General features: G+C 45.3%; 2 protein-coding genes across 3 annotated transcripts; both read left to right on the top strand.

Moving 5' to 3' along the window:
* Positions 1 to 496: 496 nt before the first annotated feature.
* On the top strand, positions 497 to 8,504 carry LOC123079131 (CASP-like protein 3A1). The gene is made up of 6 exons (XM_044501807.1): positions 497 to 681; positions 1,715 to 1,779; positions 3,149 to 5,036; positions 5,889 to 6,234; positions 6,322 to 6,457; positions 8,089 to 8,504. The coding sequence occupies exons 4-6, from the start codon at positions 5,963 to 5,965 to the stop codon at positions 8,302 to 8,304; spliced, it is 624 nt and encodes a 207-aa protein (XP_044357742.1). The 5' UTR covers positions 497 to 681; positions 1,715 to 1,779; positions 3,149 to 5,036; positions 5,889 to 5,962; the 3' UTR covers positions 8,305 to 8,504.
* Positions 8,360 to 11,920, top strand: LOC123079130 (ultraviolet-B receptor UVR8). Of its 2 annotated transcripts, none has more exons than XM_044501805.1 (5): positions 8,360 to 9,091; positions 9,198 to 9,377; positions 10,053 to 10,088; positions 10,210 to 10,329; positions 10,428 to 11,920. In XM_044501805.1, exons 1-5 carry the CDS (start codon positions 8,570 to 8,572, stop codon positions 11,724 to 11,726), a joined length of 2,157 nt encoding a protein of 718 aa, XP_044357740.1. In that variant the 5' UTR covers positions 8,360 to 8,569; the 3' UTR covers positions 11,727 to 11,920. The 2 variants fall into 2 exon arrangements, with proteins under 2 accessions (XP_044357740.1, XP_044357741.1); XM_044501806.1 differs by having other exon boundaries at positions 8,731 to 9,091; positions 10,202 to 10,329.
* Positions 11,921 to 24,401: the final 12,481 nt, after the last annotated feature.

The following is a 24,401-nucleotide window of genomic DNA, read 5'->3' as shown; positions in this document are numbered from 1 at the left end:
AAAACCATGAAAGATGTCCCTTCCTGGCCAGTGAGAGTAGCTGCATGCTCTCGCCGTTGTCGACGAGCTGCAAGTTTATAAATGGGATATGTATAAGTAACTGAAGGTTAACTCTATTTTTTTACATGAACTGAAGTTTAACTTTATATATTATCCTCTAGTCAATCGATCCACCCATCTGCATAATGTTGTCCTGCTCAGTTATGCATGCATGTAATGCTCTGAAGTGTGATTTTTCAGTTGCAAGTGTATCTGTTAAGTGGGATCCCACTTATTCCCACATAATATGCGCTAGTTTTGATGGGACGTTCACTTCTTTTCCACCAAATCTTGTTGGGACTAGGTGGATCATTGTAGGATTCCCATGAGGCCTCGTTTGTTTCGAGTGGATGTGAGGGGATTTCAGAGGATTAACCTCGCGAGGCCCAGTCGCAAAAAAAAAACCTCGCGAGGCCCAAAATCCTCGCAAAGCCCCGTCAGCCCGTTTGGTACGCGAGGTTAGATGGGCCAAACCCCCTCGATTCCCCTTCGATCCACTTCTCCCCACGCGGTTCAGAACCCTCGAGGCTCGAGGATTTGGCCGCCCGACACTCGCCAAGACGCCGCCGCCGACTCCTCCCCAAGACTACGCGCCGCTCGACGCCGGCGATCTCCTCCGGCGTACTGGACTTCTCCCCGGTGGTAAGTCATCGTCGCCCCTCCCCGATCCTCTCCCGGGAGAAGCCATGGCTTCCACCTCCCGCACGCCCTCCGTCCGCCTTGTCCTCACCGGCGAGCACGCCAAGAACGGCGTATCCTACCCTAACCCTACCCGGCTAGCTCGCCAAGGACGCCGTCCTCTTCTAGCCCCTCTTATACCCTAACCCTAGCCCGTGAGATTGCCATAAATTTGTGTTGGTGATGGTCTGATGCATCTAGGAGGATAAATTGGCAGGTTCTAAATCAAATTCGCCCCCTCTTGGTGACTGCTGTTGATCCCGCAGTCGATCTGCGTGCCTATCTAGAGATATATAGTAGTATTAGTAGTGCTTGTTTGTGATGGTCTGATGCTAATGGTGATGGCAGTGTGGTGCAAATTGTATTAGTGATGGTGATGGTCTGATGTCGTAACTGTTATGCGTATGTGCGGTGAGCCTGTGACCATGGACAGCCTCTTGATTGCTAGTTCAAGGTCATGCGTAATTCTTTGGTTAGGAAACAATGGACGAACTTGTCTCTATTCGTACACGAGGCTATTTTTTTAGTATGCTCGTTGTTTTACTTTCTGCTTGGTGCAGATAAGAGAACACCTACATGTGAAAGCACAATAGGTGAAAACCCAGATTTAATATAGCGTGTCCTTTTGAATTGGTGCGCCAAGAAAAAAAGAAACTCCACATATTTAAGTAAAAACAGCCGCAGCTACTGCTGCGATGGACTGAGACTCAGGCAGGGGTCATGGGCGGCGTCGGTTGACCGTTCATGGCTGCGTGTGCTGGTCTGCCTGCCGTGAATTGACTTCATTTTCTTGTTGTGATCCTCTGTCAAAACTTTGACCATTCTCTGGAACAAGTGCTACCATTCTACCAAGCTTTCAATTAGCAGTCAGCACAAGGAAACAATAGCAGCTCTTAACGATCCATTCTTACTAATTTTTTTAACTGATCAAAATTTGAGCAGTTTGGCGACTGTTTAAGTATGTTATTTGATTTTTTTTAACTGTTATATGTTGCAGATATGTTCTTATTTTGACAGCCTGCCGCTCCGATTCTTGGGATCCAGTTGTCACGCCTAATTTCGGTAATGTACACAAACTTTTTGGCCTCTAGACCTTATTTCTTAAGTGAATGGATACTGGTGTGGATCCTTTCTGAATGGATACTGGTGTGGATCCTTTCTGAATGGATACTGGTGTGGATCCTTTCTGAATGGATACTGGTGTGGATGTGTCTTTCTGAATGAATGTGCACTTTTAATTAATTTCCTTCTGAATAGAGACTACGGTGATCTGAATGGCTGATCGGCTTTCGGTTTGTGAAACGGAATTCGGTTCTTGCTGTGGCTATGTTTTGTCCAGAATGCTAGATGCAAGCCCACGTGGTTAGAGCATGTCTAGCCATTCCCTCAAATCTTTATAACCAGAGGCAAATTGTGTCCTGAATTTTTCTGTGAGCGACCCATTTGCCTTCACCAGCCGGGTGTTGGGGACGTGTTCTTGTTGGTCAGTATCGATCATTGGTGTTTTACCTTGACACTTGTTTTGGTCCTGACCTGTTTTGCTCTACTTTTGAAATATTTGCGAGCTGATCCGCCCCGTGGTCTCTGCTTCATTATGTGTATTAAGTGGTCTTCTTGATATTTATCAATCGTTATGCCTCATATCACCACTTTTTGAGCTGGAGAATTGATTCGTTATACTGTATCATAATAAATGATATGCTACTATGTTATAGTACTGACACTCGGATTAGTGAGAGAGAGAGAAACGTACATATTTCTGTGAGATCTCTGTGATGAGTAGTCGGATCACTCCTACATATTTCTGTGACATAGTACAACAGTGTACATGATGCAATCAAAATGAACATGCTCTCACAGGAGCATGCATTCCGCAGTGTACATGATAGGATGGCCTTGTGCTATCTACTCCCTCTGTTCTCAACTTAGATATGTTCTTATTTTGATAGAATCCTGCCGCTTGGATATCTTCTTATTTTTAGAGTAAATTTATTCCAGGGCCAAAGACTTGTACATGTTCAGTTTAGTACTGTATTGAACTAGTTTTGCTTTGACAATTGTGGCTGGCTGATGTATCTCTGCTGCTGACTCTGCTTATCTGCAAGTAGAAGTAGTAGTAGTAGTAGTTTCTGTGGTACTACTGTATCTATATCAGTGATTATCTTGCCAACACCGGCTTTTCTATTCATCTAAACTGAATACTGCTGTATCTCTGCATTTGTATTTTATTATCTGCAAGTAGTAGGGCTTGTTTTACATGTATTATGCTTAGTTGCTTACTATGTTCCGGCGATACTTGACGAAATCTTCTATTATGCTTTCATATGTATTACTCCCTCTGTAAATAGAACTAATGTTCATCTAGCAAAGCTATTTGCTGTAACAGTTTTTCTCAAGGCACTCTAATATTCATCTCTTTTTGTTTCATTAGGTTCTCAAGCACCAAAAGAAGGCACAATAAACAAGCCGAATGGATAAATTTCTCCCAGGTTCTCAATGCTAGATGACCATGACACCAAAAGATGGATACATTTGTTTGCATTATCTTTGTTGCAAAATGATGTTGTGGCTGTGATGAACTGTTTGCTGCGGAAGATTATGTTGTTATGATAAATTATGAATGCTGGGATTTGGGATTCAAAGTCATGCTGTTATGATAAATTATGTTGTTGCTGTGATGAGATATTGCTTTCAAGTCATGCAAAATTATGTTGCTGTTGGGAAAACTGCTGCTAAATTATGAGATATTGATTTCAAGTCATTTTTTCAGGTAATTCTGTAGCAAAGATATAAGGGGAGTTAGTTACATTGTAAAGATTGGATTTTTAAATGTTCTACATCATGTTATGTCAACATGACAAACCCTTTCTACCAAATAGAAATTTTTAACAAAGAGGATTGTGAAAGGAAGGGTTTTGAGGATTCAAGGGGTTTTGAGGGGATTGGGTGGAAGAGGGGGATTCACCAAATCCTCTGAAATCCCCCCCTCCCAAAACCTCTACAATCCCCTCCTATCAAATGAGGCCTAAGTCAAATTCCTTCTCAATCCCCTTCAAACCTCTCCAATCCCCTTGGGAAAGGGATTAAACGAACAGGCCGGACAGTCCCACTCGCACCGTGAACTGGAACACCCTCACACGAGCCTTCGTACGCCTCGGCTCTCCCCGCGCCGCGCTCTACGTGGCGATCCACACGTTCCGCCACGGCGCGCAGCCCAATGGCTACACCTTCTTGCTCGCACTCAAGGCGGCAGCCCAGGCTCAGGCCGCGCCCCCCACCTCCAGCTTGCGCTGCCAGCTCCACGCTGCCGCCTCCAAGCGCGGCCTCGCGCGTCACCCTTCACCGAGAGCGCTCTCACTCATCAGCTGCTACGCCAAGGCTGGCGACCTGGATGCCGCCCGCAGGGTGTTCGACGAAAATCCGCACCGGGGACTCGGTTCGTGGAACGCCATCATAAGCGGCCTCTCTCAACCTGGGAAATCCAGCGAGCCGTGAAATTGTTTGTCAAGCTGCGGAGGTGTGGCGTGGTACCAGATGATTTGACCATGGTGAGTTTCATGTGGTCTTGCTGCGCCGTTGGAGATATTCGCTTGGTAGAGCAGCTGCACAAGTGCATGTTACAATGCAAGCGGTCAGGCCGGTTTGACGTGACTCTCTCCAACGCGTTGGTCGATATTATGCCAAGTGCGGCCGCACAGACCTTGCAGGGAGGGTGTTCACGAGAATGCCTCTCAAATATGTGTCGTCATGGACAACCATGATTACAGGACTTGCAACACATGGTGAGGAGCAGCGTGCACTAAGCATGTTTGATGAAATGAGGAATGAAGGGGTGCCGCCAAACAGGGTGACGATGTTGGCAGTGCTCTCTGCTTGCTCACACAGAGGGCCGGTAGATGCTGGGATGGGCTTGCTGAAGCAAATGGGAGATGGAGAGATTAAGGTAGCACCAACCGTTGAACACTACCGGTGTGTGGTTGATATGCTTGGTAGAGTTGGTTTGGTGGATGAGTCGCGTGCCTTGGCGGAGCACAGAATGCCGATGAAGGCAAATGTGGTGATATGGGGATTGGGGAACATTGCTTGGTGCATGCGAGAAGCACTGCAATGTGAATGTTGGGAAGTTGGCAGCCGAGCAACTACTAGCGGCTGAGCCATGGAATGACGGGGTTTATGTAGTGCTGTCCAACATATACGCTGCTGCTGGCATGTGGGGTGAGCTAGAGATGGTGAGGAAGATGATGTCGGAGAGGAAAGTTACGAAGTTCCCAGGCTGCAGCCTACAGCTCTGTAAAATGGCCGCCGTTGAACTACTAAAGGTCTGTTCTTTGCTTCACTGATACTTGTTCAATACCTAGTTCTCCAATCTCGTTATCAAAATCATGATGGAAACTCATTTGCAGATACGGTCGTTGTTGTAGTTTGTTGATCACTATTTTGATCGCTTTGGTTTTTTTTCCTTTCCCTCGCTTAGGTATAAGTTTGGTCTTTTATGACTTTGCTCTTTGCCGGCGTGTTTCTTTGGCGAGGTCGCCAAAGAAACACTGTTTTGATCTGCTCCAGTTAGATTTCTCTGACTTTTATCCAATGCTAGAGGTGTGTTTTCTAGTGATTACATGGGTACTGAGCGAGATCTTAAATCTTTGTAGTAGATCTCCATTAAAACTGACGCCCACTTCTGCCTTAAAGAACCATACTCCAAATCAGTCTTAAAGTAGGCTTACCTAATGATTTGGACAACCGTATTGTATCCCAAATAACTAACCCATGTGACTGCAAATTTTTAGTCTTACTAATTCTGCCTTCTCCTTTCAGTCCACTGCATTTGGTAGAATACGCAGATTCCCACGAATCTTTGGAGAGAAAAGAAAAGATTCCCACGCAATTGCTTTGTTATTGCAATAACTATAGCACTTAGCACTATTCTTAATGCACAAAATACACATCCTGGTGACACTTGGCGATAACTGCAGTTGTCAGCTAAAATCTTATCCTAGTGATAGGCTAGCAAACAACTTACAGGTCTTGGGTAGCTCGAAAACCGTGCTGCTTTTGTCATAGCATGGTGACAGCAAGTACACAAAACACTCACGGGTGCATCATATATGCATATAACATGGGTTCTCAGCCAGAGACATATTTTTACTAGAATCCTCCAACCCCCCCTTCAGTTGCATCACCATGCTAAAAGGAAGCATAGCCAAAAGCTTCTAGGAACACAAATCCAGAACCTGGAGCAACAGGAATGGGCTCCTTTGCTAATGGCCAGAATGGCTCGGAGCTTGGCATCCAGATGCCGGCCATGGGGAGCAGCGCGGTGCCGGAGCCTCCCACAACATCTGTAGCACCAAGATGTCCACGGCTGGACATGGCCATGGTGGCAACCAGAGCTGCAGCCCTGGTGATGGCGCTGCTCTCAATGTCGCTCATGGTCTCCGCCAAGCAACGGGGTAGTCTCATCATCTTTGGCATCGAGATTCCACTGTATGCCAAATGGTCCCTCTCTGATTCGCTGAAGTAAGTCTTTGAACTGTTGTAGTTTGAAATCTGTAAATAATCTCCGTGCAGAATACTGAGTTCTGATGGTGTTGTTCGTAACTTCAGATCCTTGGTTGGGATATCTGCGGCAGCAGCTGCCTACTCCCTAGCACAACTCCTGTCGATTGCATACAAGGCCTTGAAGAAAGTTCCTGTGGTTTCATCCAGGCGCTATGCCTGGATGCTGTTAGCTGGTGATCAGGTATGTTATGGTGATTTTGATCTGAATATGCATTGTCTAGTAATTATCATTGTTATTTGTGCTCTGATGATTAGATTTTTTTTTTTGTCATGTTGTTTCATAATTTATTTCCCTGTTTGTGATGTCTGCATAAAAGTGACAGTTTCCTCTATGTTATGTAATACTCTTATGTATTTTATGGGTGGGTCAGTAGCCAGTACTAGGATAGGCGGTTGGTTGAGTTAGTTCTAAGTTACGACTGAAGAAATCTCATGCTAGCAACTGGCATCTTAGTACACAATTTATTTAGTCTCTTGTCACTAGCTTGCCATGTCTATATGTTGGCTACATAAAAATAGTTCCGTTACTTTTTTTTCTTGAATGTGCACTTAAATGTGCATCATTTTGTGTTAGGAGAAATCATCAAAATGGTGCCAGTCTTTACATACCAAACAAAAAACCTAAGTCAGAAAAACAAACGCAAAGAGAACAACAAACTAGCAAAAGAAGGAATGAAGCAGTAAAAAAGTTTCCTTGCTTGATTTAGATGGAATGTTTGTCACTAGCCATAAAAGACTACAGAAAATGAATCCTTTTTATAGCTTGCAGAGAAATTATTCTGTTTTTTGTGCATGTGAGTGTGCAATGTTGCAAAGTATTCCCATTCTGTCCTTTATCACTGTACACTGATATCACTTTATAAACATATCACTTTTTTGTGCATGTGAGTGTGCATTTTGTCACCTAGTCTTATGCATTCGAGAAATACACTGATATCACTTTATAAACATATTTTAGATAAGTATATTCTGCACTTTTATTAGAAATACGCATGAGCAAAATTGAGTATCATGTACATGCGCGGCGGTATAGGGATTCAGTTGTGCTAAATATAAAATAAAAGTCCATAAGGGGTGTTTGCTTTTTCGTCAAAATATTGTGAGTTAAACTCCAGAGTGGCAGCCAACTAGGTGAAGAGCAAAGGCAAATCATATTTGAGCAAACTAATGTTTGTACAGAATTTTTTTTTCTGAATTTTCTGTTACATAGTTGGTATGGCGTTTCTTGACTGGCCCTCGCAGGAGTTGATACATGGTAAATGCACATCTTGTTTTTTTTGGCATTGATATTTTTTTATCCGGCATTGTTTTCTCATGCTATCTATAAGATGAAGAATGATTTATAATAGTCATAGATTAAATCTTAGCAAGCAAACTACCAACTAATTCATTACCGAATCCTTAGTAGCACCATGCATATGATTATTTTCGCACTCCTCCCAATCAAAATTAATGCTGCTTAAAAGACGCATTTATCTGTTTCTTTTGAGCACTGATGCATTCACTATGCCATTTGACAAGTCACATTGAAGTGATTGAGGAAATCTGAAAGTTTACCACATAAAAATAGTCACCGAATCACTCCAGTGCCCCTACCAATGCAAGCTTTCTTTACGATGTTTGCCCTTAAGCTTTTGTTTGCTTCCAAACTTTGTTTCCCAGGCAGCGTGAGACTAAATCTGGGCAGTTGCGCCTTCAGTAGATCATGACCCTCTGTTAGCTTTGACAAATAACATCTGAACTTTTCGAACTCTGCTAGTGTCTGACATTTCAACGGAATTGAAGAATGATACGGCTGGTGCATCATGGCAGGTCTTTGCGTACGCGATGCTGAGCGCGGGGTCAGCGGCGGCGGCCGTCGCAAATTTGAACCGCACCGGCATCCGGCACACGGCGCTTCCCAACTTCTGCAAGCCCTTGCCACGTTTCTGCGACCTATCAGCAGCCTCCATCGCGTGCGCCTTTCTCAGCTGCGCCTTCCTTGCGGCATCCGCCGTAATCGATGTGATCTGGCTGTCAAATCTGTGAGAATATGAGATAGTACTAGATGGTGGCAAACTAGTACACTCCTTCGCAGGGAGTTCAAAACTTTCCAGGGTGCTGCGCCTTTAGGACGATGCGCCGAACCTGAACCTGTAAAGTGTCCTGAAGTCATGTGAGTTCGCTGCTTGTGCAAAGTGGAGCCCCCTCGGTGCAATGGATGGCATCACCTGGGATGTTGATTTGCAGTGTTGCGAGTTTGCGTTTTTGGAGTAGTGTCATGAGTTTTTTCTCCAGGATGCTCTGATCATATATGCAGAGTTTGCATTGGTTGCCGCTTCAGTTCAGTAAAAACATTGACAATTCCACGCGCCCCCAAAAAAGAAAGTTTACACTGACACTTGTCTACATTGACAGTAGTGAGTACACGTGGACACTTGTCTACATCGCACTCCCAATCAGCAAATACCCCTACCTGTTCCTAAATTCCAACCACTTAATGACGCTTATCATCATGGTAGCAGCAGCCATATCTGTATGTGCAGTGACGCAGTATCAGAGGATAAGCTCCGGAGAAAAAGCGAAGACGACACGCTCGCACGCACGCAACTCACTCTGCCGTTTCGATTCATTCACTCGAGTGAGTCGACTCCTTTATCGTCTTCCCCTCCTCTCCACGAGCTTCCTTTTCAACCGCCACATTGCTCTCGCGGGTGATTCTTCTTCCACTTGTACTCTACCTCCCGCTCCTCACCCGCCGTCTCCACTCCACCGCAAATGCCGCCCAAGGTGTCCGCCGTCGCCGCCGGCGAGGCCCACACGCTCGCACTCACCAGTAAGTAAATTGCCCCCCGCCTGGCCACTTTAGTCAGTCACGCGGATGCTTCCGGGCATGGCCGGAATTAGGGATCTGAGAGGTGGTTTTTGTTCGTGGCTTGCAGGTAACGGGGAGCTGTACTCATGGGGGCGGGGCACGTTCGGCCGCCTTGGCACCGGTCGCGAGGCGGACGTGCACGTGCCCACCGCTGTCGTGCCCGCCGTCGCTGCTCCTGCTGCGGGGAGGCAGCGGCCCAGGTTCACCGCTGTCGCCGCCGGCGCGTACCACAGCCTCGCGCTCGACGGTTCGTGCTCTATGCCTCCATCTCGTCCGCTTTTTCTGCTACTGTACTTCTCTCCGTGGTAGTAAAAGCGAAACTAGAATGTTGTACAGCAATTCGGGTTGGGAAAATACTGTCTGAAGTACTTGCGGCATTCTGAATTTATGATGTCTGTGCGGCTTGTGGAGAGTGGTAGATGCACTAGCCTGAAAACTGGAATTGATCTTACAGTGGCTCCAAACGTGAGACTGCCTTATTCCATTTTAAGGTTGCCGCTAACCTGGCAGTTTTATTTGCTGGTGATGCAGTTTGTAAGTTAAAATGATGCCCAGGGTCCAGGCCATGTGTGATTTCTCTTCATTTCACAAGCTTTTGAGCTTTCATACGATGCGTGTGGTCTGTAGTCTGGACCTGACCATGCTTTACTTTTTTTTAGGGAACTGACCATGCTTTACTGACTGAACTGATACAGTGAGAGTATCCAGTACACAAAACATTCCTTGTTCCTCTATGCTCTCGGTGCATGAGAAATAAGTTTATTACTTTATTTTATTTGTTGTGCCTATTTAGTGGTTTACTGGTCTTATCCGTAAATGATTTCTTAGCCTCAACAGTAGCAGCAAAACACACTTCCAAATATAGTATGATGAAGGTTGATAGTTAAATGTCATTGGTAATGAATACTCTTCAACATTGCAGATGAAGGCTCACTCTGGTCATGGGGCTACAATATCTGTATCCTTTATACTGCTTGTGTTATTTGGAACTTTGTCATATCGAAATCGCTCTAGTAATATCATTGCCAAGTTGCCATTATCGACTATTTAACTTTCTTGACTATCTAACGGACGGTCAGCTTGGCTATGGAGAAGAGAATTCCCTTTCTCCATGTTTAGTCGACGGTTTTCAAGATTTGGGTTCTCCTGAAACACTGCAGGACGAAGAACAGAATGCTCTTGCACGGACTCCTTTGAAGGTATAAAAGAAGCACCCCTTTTCAACTATCAACAGTTTGCAAGAATCTAAGCTTGAGAATTTTCTGCTTGATTAATCCTGATGTATGTTCTGTTACAGTTGTCTTCTGTGAAGGCTGGGGGCATGATGTCATTCGCAATAGACAGTCTTGGGGCCCTGTGGATGTGGGGAAATTGCCCGCAGCAGACTGATGATGGGGAGTTTTGTATAGCAGCTACCTCAGCCCCACTGCCTGTGTGGGATTTCCATGGTCACACTGTAGTTAAGGTTGCCTGCGGTAATGAACATGTTGTGGCTGCCGTCAGCGCTGGAGAAACATATACAGGAGGTGACCTTGTCTGTTATTCCTGGGGCAACAACAACCATGGGCAGTTGGGTCTGGGTGACAAGGAAAGCAGGTCTCGTCCCGTGCTCATCTCAGAATTTAGTGAGGGCTCTTCATGGGAGGTGTATGAAATTGCATGCGGAGCTTGGCACACTGCTGTGCTCACCAATAAGAAGTCTTTTGATCAGGATCTTGAATCTCGGTGCTGGACATTTGGCATTGGCGACAATGGACAGCTTGGCCATGGAACAACTGCCACCATCTGCTCCCCGCAGCCTGTTGACGGCTTGCCCACTGGTTCCTTCCTCATCTCTCTTGATTGTGGATTGTTCCACACGGCAGTCGTCTCCTCCGATGGAGAGGTGTGGTGCTGGGGAATGGAGAGAGGTCTCGGATTGTGCCCAGATGCTAGCTTTTCAGGAATGGACGCAGGGGATGCTCTGTACCCCATAAGAGTTCAGTCTCCTGAGACGAATGGGTTCAAGTTTCTGGGTCCAGTGCAGGTTGCCTGTGGAGCTGCCCACACTGTTCTTGTTGCCGGTGAGGGGTACAGGATGTGGGCATGGGGCCGTGGCCGCAGCGGCGTGCTTGGGAGAGACCAGACTACTGACAGTTACACTCCATGCGTTGTGATGTGGCCTCCTCTTGATGAGAACTTCCAAGAGATTCATGAGGACCAAGGGCAGGCATCGACATCAAGAGCGAATGACCGCACTAACACCGAGCTGGAGCTGAAGTTATCTGCTGCCTCAGAGGAGCTACAGTTCCTTAGGTCAAAACTGACACTCATGGAGAGATATGCCAACATACTTCACATTTCAATATTCCGCAAGCCAATGGACGAAAGGACGCTTCCTCGTTCACTTCAAGAGTCTGCAGTCTTTGACATCAGGAAGGAATTTGAGAACATCTTGGATTCGTCAGATACTGATGAACTCGCTCGCTTGGAGATGTTTTACCGTAGCATGCTTTCTGGTGTGAAGGACAAGCTTCTCAAGAGAAAAGTTCAAGTGATGGTCCAGGAATGCATTGTTTCACTCTCTGCAGGGAGGCAAACCCCGCGTGGTCAGTGAGTTGGAAGACAGTTGTTATAAACTGCATTTTCACTGTACAGAATCCAACCTATATTATGTGTTAAAATCGCAATAAGCTCTCTGTGCAAACCTGTTGTTTCACCTAGTTTGTCAAACTTTCTACTGCAACGTAGACCAATTATTTGGTATATCACCTACCACTGATGGTCACTTGGCTGACCAATTTATGGGCACGATCTGTGCTATCGCATAATTGTAGGGTTTATCGTGTTATTTCTCCGTGTTAATTATTCTCACTATGTACATTATCTAAGATCAGCTATATACTTATATGGCAACACTAGCAACTAAAAAACCACAGTTAGATTGGTAGCAGCCGGCAAATATAGCGTCTTTTGATGTTTTATCATCAGACAACTTACTCAAGTGAATATCTATCTCGCTTGTGTCGTGAACCTAAAATAGGGTTTGACCACTTGTTTGCATTGTTTTTTCATTTAACATTTTTGTTCTGTTGGAAGCGATAGGTTTTAAAAGGTGACATGGGTTCTATTGAAGTAGTTTGGGAGTTGATTTGCACCAAACAGCTGGTGATCTCGGTAGCTTTGGAAACTGATTCTATGTAGTCGAATGAGATCACCCAGTTCCATTATCTAATACTCCCTCTGTTCCACAATTTAGTGCGTATAGATTTTTTGAAAAGTCAAATTTTCATAACTTTGACCAAGTTTTTAGAGATAACTATTTATATCTACAATAAAAAATATATAATGTATGAAAGTTCATCTTGATGAATCTAATGATATAAGCTTGACATTCTAGATGTAAATATTTTCCTCTGGAAATTTGGTCAAAGTTTGTGATGCTTGAGTTTTCAAAAAATCTTTATGCATTACATTATAGAACAGAGTGATGGTATCCTAACTAGGGGGTGTTAGCCACATCGACTCCCAGCCATATGGGCTGGGCCGAGGACCCTCCGTAAATATAAACCAGTGGGCCTCGTTCGTTGGGCCCAGGAGAAGCCAAGATGAAAGATCCTGAAGACTTGGCGTCTACTCCAGAGATTTAGAGGTAGACTTTGGCACGATTGTCCTTAGATGCAACAGACTTATGTAAACTCTAGGCAGTTTCGGTATCTATATAAACCGAGGGGTGAGGGCCATAGACAACAAGAACAGTGTAGGTGATCTACCACCGGCAAATAAGTTACATAAGTCAGAGACTACCTCTAAATAGCAAAGAAGTTTAAAAAATTGTGTGACAAATGACATTGATGAGTGTTTCACCTACATGCAAAGTTTCGTGAATAAATAACATTTTGCAATGCTCAGCAGAAAAAATCGATGTTCCAAAAAAGTTGTTTTTGAAAGTTATTTGGGGCACTCATTTTGTTTCTTTTTCCAAGGATGTCGTGAACGCCATTTCATCAGGAAAATTTGCACGTGGGTACGTCTATGTCAAGCTCAAGATGCTAGGTCCCAATGGGGTCATCACCGTCTCGGGCGATTTTGAGCCCTCCAACGGGTGAGATGTCACCAATGTGAGCATTGGCGAATCCTTGATCACATCTAAGGAGCCGACAGAGATCCAAAAGTCAGTTGACGCTGAATTGTCTCCACCAAGTAAGATGCTACCGGGCCTTCATTCAGTCGGCCAGAGACACCAAAAGGTCCAGATCCACCTCGTGGAACCGTCCAAAACGGCCTAGATCGAGTCCGACCTTGCGGCCCAATAGGAAAGCATGCTCATCAAATTCAACCGTCAGAACTAGGAGTCTAGGACATCTTTGCATGGAAATTATCTAACATGTCGGGTGTTCCAAAAGATCGCTGAGCACTCCCTCAACGTCATCAAGAGTGTGAAGTCGGTCAAACATATCCTTCGTCGCCTTGTTGTAGACAAGTGTAAGGCCATTGGAGAAGAAAACACCAATATCATCATATTCGGAGTCATCAAAGGAGTTCTTCACCCAGAACAATTGTCGAACCCGGTCATGGTTCCTAAGAAGAACAATATTTGGTGTGTGTGTGTGTGTGTGTGTTGCTTATCAACCCCTCAACAAGGCTCAAGGATTCTTTCGCTCTTCGCCGTATCAATCATGTGATCAATTTCATGACTAGCTACGATGCATATGTTTTCTAGATGCCTATTCAGACTATCACCAGATCAAAATGAAAGAGGCGGATCAAATGAAGACTTCTTTTATTACCTCGTACGGGGCTTATCACTATATTTACATGCCCTCCTTAGGTTGAAGAAACATGTATGTGCAATTTCAGAGAGTGTGAGCGGAAATATGTTACACATCTCCATGGGCCCGCCTCCTGCGACACGGATTGTCATGGAGTACACTTCCAGGAACTTCAAAGGATTGGAGTCCCCGGAGAAGCGATTGAAGACGAGTTGCTTGAACTCGAAGGAAAGGTGTCTCCCTTATTTCTATTGAAAGGGTATTGCATGACCCCATTTGTACTCTATAGTGGTGACGTCGATGCTCGTAGTAGTCGTCACTTTCTTCGCCGGAAGGGTCATTAGGCGAGCGGCTTCACCCGCTTCTAATGGATCGAAAGCGTTTGCGATGGCTTTCCTGCATCATGAAAGGACAACCACCTATAATGAGGGTTTTGGTGTTAATGACAATGTGATTAGTTGACTAACTATGTTTTGTGTGTGCTTTCAGCTTTTACATCTATGGAAGCTAAATATTTTGTTGGTCCGTGACCTGCTAAGTAAAAAGGGGATAAAGGAAGACGAATAGGTTAAAAGTGTCATAAGCGCGGAAAACCAAAAAAAATATGTAAAAACTTTACGTCTAAATTAAGTCAAGTTTTTTGGTGCCAATCCAAATTGTTCTTAAAATTAATTTTTTGCTTCCTTCGTGCTTTAACATGACACATCCAATCTCTAGACTTCAAGTGGGTCAGCCTTCGGCTTCAACCTCCCTTTCCCAAAGGCGAAGTGCTTCTCAAGCCAGTTAGCGGAATAAACTCGAGCAGCTTTAGAGATAAATCAGACTATCCGACTATTTGACCATACACTCTAGTCAAAAACGAGTGGTAGAAAAAGGCTTTGCAATGACTTAGAAAAAAATACTTAAAAACAACACATAAAAATTTATGAGCCCCTAGTTAACACATAAAAAACTCCAGTCGAGATGACCTAGCACGTCGGTGAGGTGACGATACGTCTCCAACATATCGATAATTTTTGATTTTTTTCATGTTATTATATTATCAATCTTAGATACTCCCTCCGTCCGGTGAAGAGTGTACATTTGGCTTCAAAATTTGTCCAGAAAAGAGTGTATTTCTATCTTCCCAATGCACTTTAAAGTAGAAAAAATTACTTCTCTCTCATCACACGGTAATCAAAGACCAATAACAATCTACACATGGTCTTCTTAATTTCTACATGCACTTAGCTCATTGGGGTTGGGTAATTAAAGTGGAGAGAGATGGTGGCTTGCACCTTTCCAATGCATTTTTAGCTTCACTCCATAATTTGTCCTAAAATCTCTAGATGTACACTTTTGACCGGACGGAGGGAGTACTTTATAAGTAATTTTATATCATTTTTGGGAACTAACCTATTAACTCAGTGCTCAGTGTGAGTTCCTGTTTTTGTATATTTTATTGTTTCGCAGAAAAACAATACAAAACAAAGTCCAAGCACGATGGAACTTTACGTTGACTTTTTGGACTAGAAGGGACCCTAGAAGCTTCGGGAGGAGGCCAGAAGATGTACGGGAGAGCCACATGCTCACACGACGCGCCCACTTGGGGGCGCTCCACCTGAGCTTGTGGACCCCCCATAACTCCGTTTGACCTAATTCCACTTCTATATATTCTCATAAATACCAAAACCATCAGAGAGAGACCCGAAACAATTATGCGGTAGCCGCAAGCTTTCGTTCTTCCACGATCTCATCTGGAGGCCTTTTTGGGTACCCTGTCGGAGGGGGAATCAATCACGGAGGGCCACTACATCAACCTGTTGGGGAACGTAGTAATTTCAAAAAAATTCTACGCACACGCAAGATCATGGTGATGCATAGCAACGAGAGGGGAGAGTGTTGTCCACGTACCCTCGTAGACCGATAGCGGAAGCGTTAACACAACGCGGTTGATGTAGTCGTACGTCTTCACGATCCGACTGATCAAGTACCGAACGTACGGCACCTCCGAGTTCAGCACACGTCTAGCTCGATGACGTCCCTCGAACTCCGATCCAGCCGAGTGTTGAGGGAGAGTTTCGTCAGCACGACGGCGTGGTGACAATGATGATGTTCTACCGACGCAGGGCTTCGCCTAAGCACTGCTACGATATTATCGAGGTGTAATATGGTGGAGGGGGGCACCGCACACGGCTAAAAGATCAATGATCAACTGTTGTGTCTATGGGGTGCCCCCTGCCCCCGTATATAAAGGAGCAAGGGGGAAGGCGGCCGGCCAAGGAGGAGGGCGCGCCAAGGGGGGAGTCCTACTCCCACCGGGAGTAGGACTCCTCCTTTCCTTGTTGGAGTAGGAAAAGGGAAGGGAGAAGGAGAAAGAAGGAAGGGCCCCCCCCCCTCCCTAGTCCAATTCGGACTAGTCCATGGGGAGGGGTGCGGCCTCCCTTTGGGGCCTTTCTCTCCTTTCCCGTATGGCCCATTAAGGCCCAATACGAATTCCCGTAACTCTCCGGTACTCCGAAAAATACCCGAATCACTCGGAACCTTTCCGAAGTCCGAATATAGTCGTCCAATATATCGATCTTTACGTCTCGGCCATTTCGAGACTCCTCGTCATGTCCCCGATCTCATCCGGGACTCCGAACTCCTTCGGTACATCAAAATACATAAACTCATAATAAAACCGTAACGTTAAGCGTGCGGACCCTACGGGTTTGAGAACTATGTAGACATGACCGAGACACCTCTCCGGTCAATAACCAATAGCGGAACCTGGATGCTCATATTGGTTCCCACATATTCTACGAAGATCTTTATCGGTCAGACCGCATAACAACATACGTTGTTCCCTTTGTCATCGGTATGTTACTTGCCCGAGATTCGATCGTCGGTATCTCGATACCTAGTTCAATCTCGTTACCGGCAAGTCTCTTTACTCGTTCCGTAATACATCATCCCGCAACTAACTCATTAGTCACAATGCTTGCAAGGCTTATAGTGATGTGTATTACTGAGTGGGCCCAGAGATACCTCTCCGACACTCGGAGTGACAAATCCTAATCTCGAAATACGCCAACCCAACAAGTACCTTCGGAGACACTTGTAGAGCACCTTTATGATCACCCAGTTACGTTGTGACGTTTTGTAGCACACAAAGTGTTCCTCCGGTAAATGGGAGTTGCATAATCTCATAGTCATAGGAACATGTATAAGTCATGAAGAAAGCAATAGCAACATATTAAACGATCGAGTGCTAAGCTAACGGAATGGGTCAAGTCAATCACATCATTCTCCTAATGATGTGATCCCGTTAATCAAATGACAACTCATGTCTATGGCTAGGAAACATAACCATCTTTGATCAACGAGCTAGTCAAGTAGAGGCATACTAGTGACACTCTGTTTGTCTATGTATTCACACATGTATCATGTTTCCGGTTAATACAATTCTAGCATGAATAATAAACATTTATCATGATATAAGGAAATAAATAATAACTTTATTATTGCCTCTAGGGTATATTTCCTTCACAACCTTGCTGCACCTCCGATGATGTGTGAGTAGTTTACCACATACCTACGGGTCCATAGTGATGAGCTAGATGGCTTCTTCTCTCTCTTTGATCTTCAAAACAATGTTTTCCTTGGAGTTCTATCCGATGTAATCTTCTTTTGAGGTGTGTCTATTGGGATCCGATGAATTATGAGTTTATGATTGGATTACTCATTGAAAGTAATTGAGTCTTTTCTGAACTTTATTATGTATGATTGTTATAGCTGCGTCGGGATTTTCCCCGAAGAGGAAGGGTGAAGCAATATAGCGGCGATAAGTATTTCCCTCAATAAGAACCAAGGTTTATTGAACCAATAGGAGAATCACTCAAAACCTAGTGAACAACACCTGCACACACAAAAGCAAATACTTGCACTCAACGCGGGCAAGAGGGTTGACAATCCCCTTGAACTTGTTACTTGCAAGGGTTAAATCTTGTAGTGGTAGATAGATAAAAAAGTAAATAAATTGCAGAAGTTATTTTTGGTTTTAGAAATATGATTAAGTAGACCCCGGGGTCATAGTTTTCACTAGAGGCTTCTCTCTCGAATAGATAGCTACGGTGGGTAAACAAATTACTATCGGGCAATATATAGAAAGTGCATAGTTACGATGTTATTCATGGGAATGATCATGTATATAGACATCACGTCCATGACAAGTAGACCAAAACGACTTTGCATCTACTACTATATTACTCCACTTCGAGAGCGCTTCTATACTTGCCTCTCTAGGTATTAAGTTCATAACAAACAAAGTAATGCATGAAGTATGATGACATGATGTAGACAAAGTAAACTCGATCAATATGAATAAACCCCATCATTTTGCCCTTAACAACAACAATACAAATACTTTCATCGCTACCCCTTTTGTCACTGGGTGAGGACACCGCAAGATTGAACCCATCACAAAGCACCTCTCTTATTGAAGATAAATCAATCTAGTTGGCCAAACCAAACACATAGATCGGAGAGAAATACAAAGCTATAATAATCATGCATAATAAAGTTCAGAAAAGACTCGATTATTTTCAATGAATAATCTGATTATGAACCCACAATTCATCGGATCCCAATAAACACATCGCAAAAGAAGATTACATCGGATATAACTCCAAGAACATCGAGGGGAATATGGTATTAAAGATCAAGGAGAGAGAAGAAGCCATCTAGCTACTAGCTATGGAACCGTAGGTCGGTGGTGAACTACTCACGCATCATCGAAAGGGCAGCAAGGTCATTGTAGAAGCCCTCCGTGATTGATTCCACCTTCGGCGGAGTACCGGAAAAGGCCTCCAGATGGGATCACGGAAGAACAGAGGCTTGCGGTGGCAGAAAAACTGTCTCGGGTGTGTCTCTGTTGGTTTGGGAATATTTAGGAATTTATAGAGGTGGAATTAGGTCAAACAGAGTTGTGTGGGAGTCATGAGCTCGGGGGTGCACCCTGTGATCTTGTGGGCTATCGCTTAGACGGCCACGAGATGAGGGATGGCCCGAGGTAGACACAATAGCCAGACATGCTGAAGGAAATATGCCTAGAGGCAATAATAAAGTTTTTATTTTATATTTCCTTATTCATGATAAAGGTTTAATATTCATGCTAGAATTGTATTGATCGGAAACTTAAATACATGTGTGAATACATAAACAGATACCGTGTCCCTAGTATGCCTCTACTAGACTAGCTCGTTGATCCAAGATGGTTAAGGTTTCCTAACCATGGACATATATTGTGATTTGATAACGGGATCACATCATTAGGAGAATGATGTGATGGACAAGACCCATCCGTTAGCTTAGCATAATGATCGTTCAGTTTTATTGCTATTACTTTCTTCATGTCAAATACATATTCCTTCGACTATGAGATTATGCAACTCCTGGATACTGGAGGAATATCTTGTGTTCTATCAAACATCACAAGGTAATTGGGTGATCATAAAGATGCTCTATAGGTATCTCTGAAGGTCTTTGTTGAGTTGGCATAGATCGAGATTACGATTTGTCACTCCGAGTATCGAAGAGGTATCTCTGGGCCCTCTCGTTAATACACATCATAAGCTTGCAAGCAAATGACTAAGGAGTTAGTCACAAGGTGATGTATTACGGAACTAGTAAAGAGACTTTTCGGTAACGAGATTGAACTTGGTATAGAGATACCGACGATCGAATCTCGGGCAAGTAACATACTGATGGACAAAGGGAATTACGTATGTTGTCATAACGGTTCGACCGATAAAGATCTTCATAGAATATGTAGGAGCCAATAGGGGAATCCAGGTTCCGCTATTGGTTATTGACTGGAGAGGTGTCTCGGTCATGTCTACATAGTTCTCGAACCCATAGGGTCCACACACTTAATGTTCGATGTCGATTTGGTATTATATGAGTTATGTGCTTTGGTGACCAAATGTTGTTTAGAGTCCCGGATGTGATCACGAACATGACGAGGAATGGTCCGGAGGTAAAGATTGATATATAGGACGATGATATTTGGTCTCCGGAATAGTTTGAAATGCACCGAAAAGTTATCAGAATGCTGGAAGGGGTTCCGGAGGCACTGTGAGAGTATTGGGCCTTAGTGGGCCAAGTAGAGGGGAGCACACCAGCCCACATGGGCTGGTGCGCCCCCCTTATGGCAGCCGCACCCAATTAGATTGAAGGGGAAGGCGCCACCTCCTCCTACCATATATCCGGAAGGGAGAAAGGAAGGATTGGGGGCGCCTCCCCCTTTCCTTCTCCCAAATGCATTATATGGAAGGGGGGCACCACTAGGAAAACCCTAGGGTGGCCGCCGACCCTATTGGGCACCCTAGTGGCTACCTCCTCCCCTCCCACACCTATATATATGTGGGGAGGGGTGCCACACAAGACACAGCTTATTCCACACCGTGTGTCGGCACCCCTCTGTGTCACATCCCTATTTCTGGTTTGCTCTGGGCTAGCTAGTAATGTGTGCATCATATTTAAATTTCAATGAATTTGAAATGGGGACATGTGAAAGCCTCAGAAATCATTTCTGAAAATGACCAAGATAAAAATTGCTTCAAATAGGTCCAAGAAAATGTTCATGTTTCTCTCTGAAAATATTGGCCAGAGGTAAAATTCAAACCAATATTTTTAGGAGCTCATAAATATTTATTTTGGGCATTTGAAGCTAATGCAATAACTATTTGCATTGGATTTATATTTGCCATATATTGAATATGTGTCCAATAATTCTGGGAAATTGTGAGGGGCTTTGGAATAATCCTTTTAGTCCCTGCAAAATTATCAGAAGAAAGCAAAATGGTTTAGTGCTTAAAACTAAATCAAAACAAATAACAGAAAAGGAAAACAGAAATGGAAAAGAGTCTTACCTGGGCCACTTACCTGGCGGCCCAGTTGTTCTGCCCCAGCAAGCCGGCCAAGCCGACTGGCCAGTGCTAGTCGTCCCCTTCCTCGCGCCAGGAGGACAGGGGCATGCGCCCGGCGCGCGCGGCCACGCGCCCCGGCCACCTCCTGCTTGCCGCTTCTCCCTGGACGCCCCCGGAGACGCCACGCACACCCATGGCCCCTCTCTCACTCTCCCCGTGTCCATCCCCCTCCTCTGCTATCTCCGTATAGCACCACCACGGCCACCGCCGTCCCGACGATACCCCGAGCAGTATACGAGCTCCGCTCCGATGCCCTCTTCCTCCTCACCGATCCTCACGACGCCGGAAGCCCCTGGACGCTGCCAACACCGCCGTTTCCCTCGTCGGCCACCGGAGATCGCCGCCGCCCGTACATCGGCTCCGAGGCCTCCCCGAGCCCGATGAAACCACCAAACGATGCGTTGTGAGCCTCCGGTCGATTCCCCTCTCCTTCCCGCATTGTTTTCGCGCTCTAGCCGTAGATGCACCAGAGCCGAGTTGTGCTCGCCGGCGGTCATGAGGCCGCCGTGGACAGAGCTAGCAAAGCTCGCGTTCGAGGTTGTCGTCGTGCTCAGCACGCTCCCAGGAGCCGAACGCACACACTCGCTCGTCCTGCTGTGCGCCAGAACCGCCTCCTCGTTCACGGCCGAACTCCGGCCGCCGCTCCGCCCGTCGCCGCTGCCGCTACACTGCACCCCGGCACCTGTCGCTGCCTCCTTTAGATGCGCTGCAACATGCTGGTCCTGTAGGTGCTCTCCGCCGCCGATTTGGTCGTCGGAGGAGCATTTCTGAGCCACCCCGCCATCTCTGTCGTCGCCGGCGATGAGCCGCCAGCGTGTTAGGCCTTGTTGACCAGGGGTTTGACCTGCCCTGGGTCTTTGACATGTGGGGCCAGCCCCTGCTAATTACCTAGTATAGGTTTAACTAAAATAGGATTAGCCCTGAGTCACTAACAGGTGGGTCCCACAGGTCAGGTTTGACCTGGACCGGCCCTGTTGACCTACTGACATCATCATGACACAGTGCTGATGCAATAAGCTATTTTCTGGATTTAATTTAATCCGGGAAATTCCAGAAAATGTCCTAAACTTCAAAAATTCATAGTAATTAAACCATAACTCCAAATGAAATAATTTATATATGAAAAATGATCAAAAGAATCCAATCTTTCCATCTGTATCATTTTCATGCATGTTGGAACAACTTAAAGTTGCTGAATTGGTTAAATCAATTAAATGCATTTAAATAACCACATGTGGAGTTTGAATTTGAACCTAGGGTTCAAACCAACTTCTTTTAACTTGTTGCTAGTTGCATTTAGCTCAATCTACAGCATATTGCAATGTCACATTCATGCATAATATTGTTGCACTGCATTGATTGTGTTTTCTCTCTGTTGCCGGTAATTGTCCCCTCTCAGTAGACGTTGCTTCGACGATGTGATCGATGACACCGATGAAGCGCTATACTATCTTCGGAAGTGTCAGGCAAGCAAAACCCCCTTGTTCATTCCAATACAATCCCACTCTCTCGCTCCTGCTCTCTTTTACTGCATTAGGACAACAACGTTTCAACAGTTACAAGCTGCGGTAGTTGAACCCCTTTCCTCTGCATGACCTGTCATTGCCACAGTAAATAGATGAAACCCACTAGCATGAGTAGGAGTTGTTTGAGCCCTGATGTGCCTACTCATTCATGCTTGTTGTCATGCCTGCTACTGCTTAGAGTTGAGTCAGGTCTGATTCATCGGGGATGAATTGGAATGTGGTGAACATGTCCTACTATTGAGAGCTAAGTGTGTGAACACGATTTCATAAAGGTAGCGATGAGAGGCCATGTAGGAGTACATGGTGGGTTGTCTCATTGAAACATCCTCAGGAACTGAGTTCTGTGTTTGTGATCCATGAACAGTTACTACCACACATTGGAATGCTTAAGTGCCCCTCTCGACTTATTAATCAACCTGATCTCTGTCCAGGAGTTGCAACTAGTTTCTGGTGTTTGTAGGTAGTGCTAGTAGTCTACCAAGTGGCACCCGATATAGGTGGGCTTGGGACAGACTAGGTGCAGTGGCATGGTGTACCAAGCGTCGCCCGTTTGGTGGGCTTGGGAACCCTGCTCATATCGTTTGGGGCCGTGAGCGACACCCCGCCCGGATCTCCTTGCGGATGGAACCCGAATAGGTGATAAACCTGGACTAGAGACTTGTGTGGTTAGTCAGGTCGTGGCCGACTCCCTCGCCAGGCTTCCGCTTGAAGGTTGCCGAGATACACGATGTGTACATGGTGGTAAGTGGCGAGAGCATGTGTGAAGAAGTACTCCCCTGCAGGGTTAACATCATCTATTCAAATAGCCACGTCGGCAGTAAAGGACTTCTGGGTTGCATGTACAGTTCATAGACAAGTGAAAGTTGATAGTCTAAAATGCGCAAGAAAAGCGTGAGTGCTATGGATGGCGTTCTCATAGGGAGACGAGAGCGGATCCATAGTGGTGTATTGATATGGTGAATATGTGGACTCGTGTGCGCCACCTCAAAAGAGTTACTTGCAGTCGTAGTTCAGGTTAGCCTCTGAGTCAAAGCTGGCTTGCTGCAGTTAAACTCCACCACCCCTTTGTCGATACCGATGCATATGTAGCTAGTTCTGATGTAAGTCTTGCTGGGTACATTTGTACTCACGTTTGCTTAATTTATGTTTTGCAGAGAGACTTCAGTCTCACTAGTAGTTCCGCATGGACTTCGACGTTTAGCTTGTTACCTCAGCTACGATCTTGTACCCTTGGGAAGGTCTTGTAGATAGTCAGGCTTCTCAGCCTTTTTCATTTGTAGTTGTCTATACTCAGACAAGTTAAGCTTCCGCATGTGCTTATTTCTTGTATGACTTGAATGTTGGGGCATCAGACCCATGTTTGTAATATCTGACTCTTCGGAGCCTTATGAATAAATACTTTGAGTCATAGAGTTTTGTTGTGATGCCATGTTGTATTTGCACATATCGAGCATATTGTGTGTATGATTTTGAAATGCTTGGTATGTGTGGGATCCAACTATCTAGTTGTTTATTCTTGGTAGCCTCTCTTATGGGGAAATGTCTCCTAGTGCTTCCACTGAGCCATGGTAGCTTGCTACTGCTTCGGAACACTTAGGCTGGCCGGCATGTGTCCTTCTTTGTTCCTGTGTCTGCCCCTTCGGGGAAATGTCACGCGGTGTCTACCGGAGTCCTGTTAGCCTGCTACAGCCCAGATTCTCTAGAGTCCTGTTAGCCCAGCTGCTACAGCCCGGATTCACTCGCTGATGACCGACACGTTCGTTGCTGGGTCATTTATGCCTGTCCCTGTAAGTTAGTGCCACTTTGGGTTTACGACTAGTCATGTCGGCCCGAGTTCTCTGTCATATGGATGCTGGCGACACTATCATATACTTGAGTCAAAAGGCACAAACGGTCCCGGGCCAGGTAAGGTGGCACCCGTGGGAATACCGTGCCTGAGGCTGCAAAGTGATATGATGTGTTACAGGCTAGATCGGTGTGACTTAGGATCGGGGTCCTGACAGCTTTGGTATCAGCGCCTGGCTGCTTGTAGGGTTGATGACCC

The sequence above is a fragment of the Triticum aestivum genome, chromosome 3D (genome assembly GCF_018294505.1).
Source record: "Triticum aestivum cultivar Chinese Spring chromosome 3D, IWGSC CS RefSeq v2.1, whole genome shotgun sequence".
Taxonomy (NCBI): Eukaryota; Viridiplantae; Streptophyta; class Magnoliopsida; order Poales; family Poaceae; genus Triticum; species Triticum aestivum.
Note: the sequence above shows the minus strand (reverse complement) of the source record. Positions and strands in the feature narration are given on the sequence as shown.

Excerpts from the sequence above, each read along its gene's own strand:
- LOC123079131 (XM_044501807.1), top strand. The coding sequence starts at position 5,963 with ATGGGCTCCTTTGCTAATGGCCAGAATGGCTCGGAGCTTGGCATCCAG. Across the intron at positions 6,235-6,321 it reads TCCCTCTCTGATTCGCTGAA|ATCCTTGGTTGGGATATCTG; the intron begins GTAAGTCTTTGA and ends TCGTAACTTCAG. Across the intron at positions 6,458-8,088 it reads TGCTGTTAGCTGGTGATCAG|GTCTTTGCGTACGCGATGCT; the intron begins GTATGTTATGGT and ends GCATCATGGCAG.
- LOC123079130 (XM_044501805.1), top strand. The coding sequence starts at position 8,570 with ATGCAGAGTTTGCATTGGTTGCCGCTTCAGTTCAGTAAAAACATTGAC. Across the intron at positions 9,092-9,197 it reads CCACACGCTCGCACTCACCA|GTAACGGGGAGCTGTACTCA; the intron begins GTAAGTAAATTG and ends CGTGGCTTGCAG. Across the intron at positions 9,378-10,052 it reads CCACAGCCTCGCGCTCGACG|ATGAAGGCTCACTCTGGTCA; the intron begins GTTCGTGCTCTA and ends TCAACATTGCAG.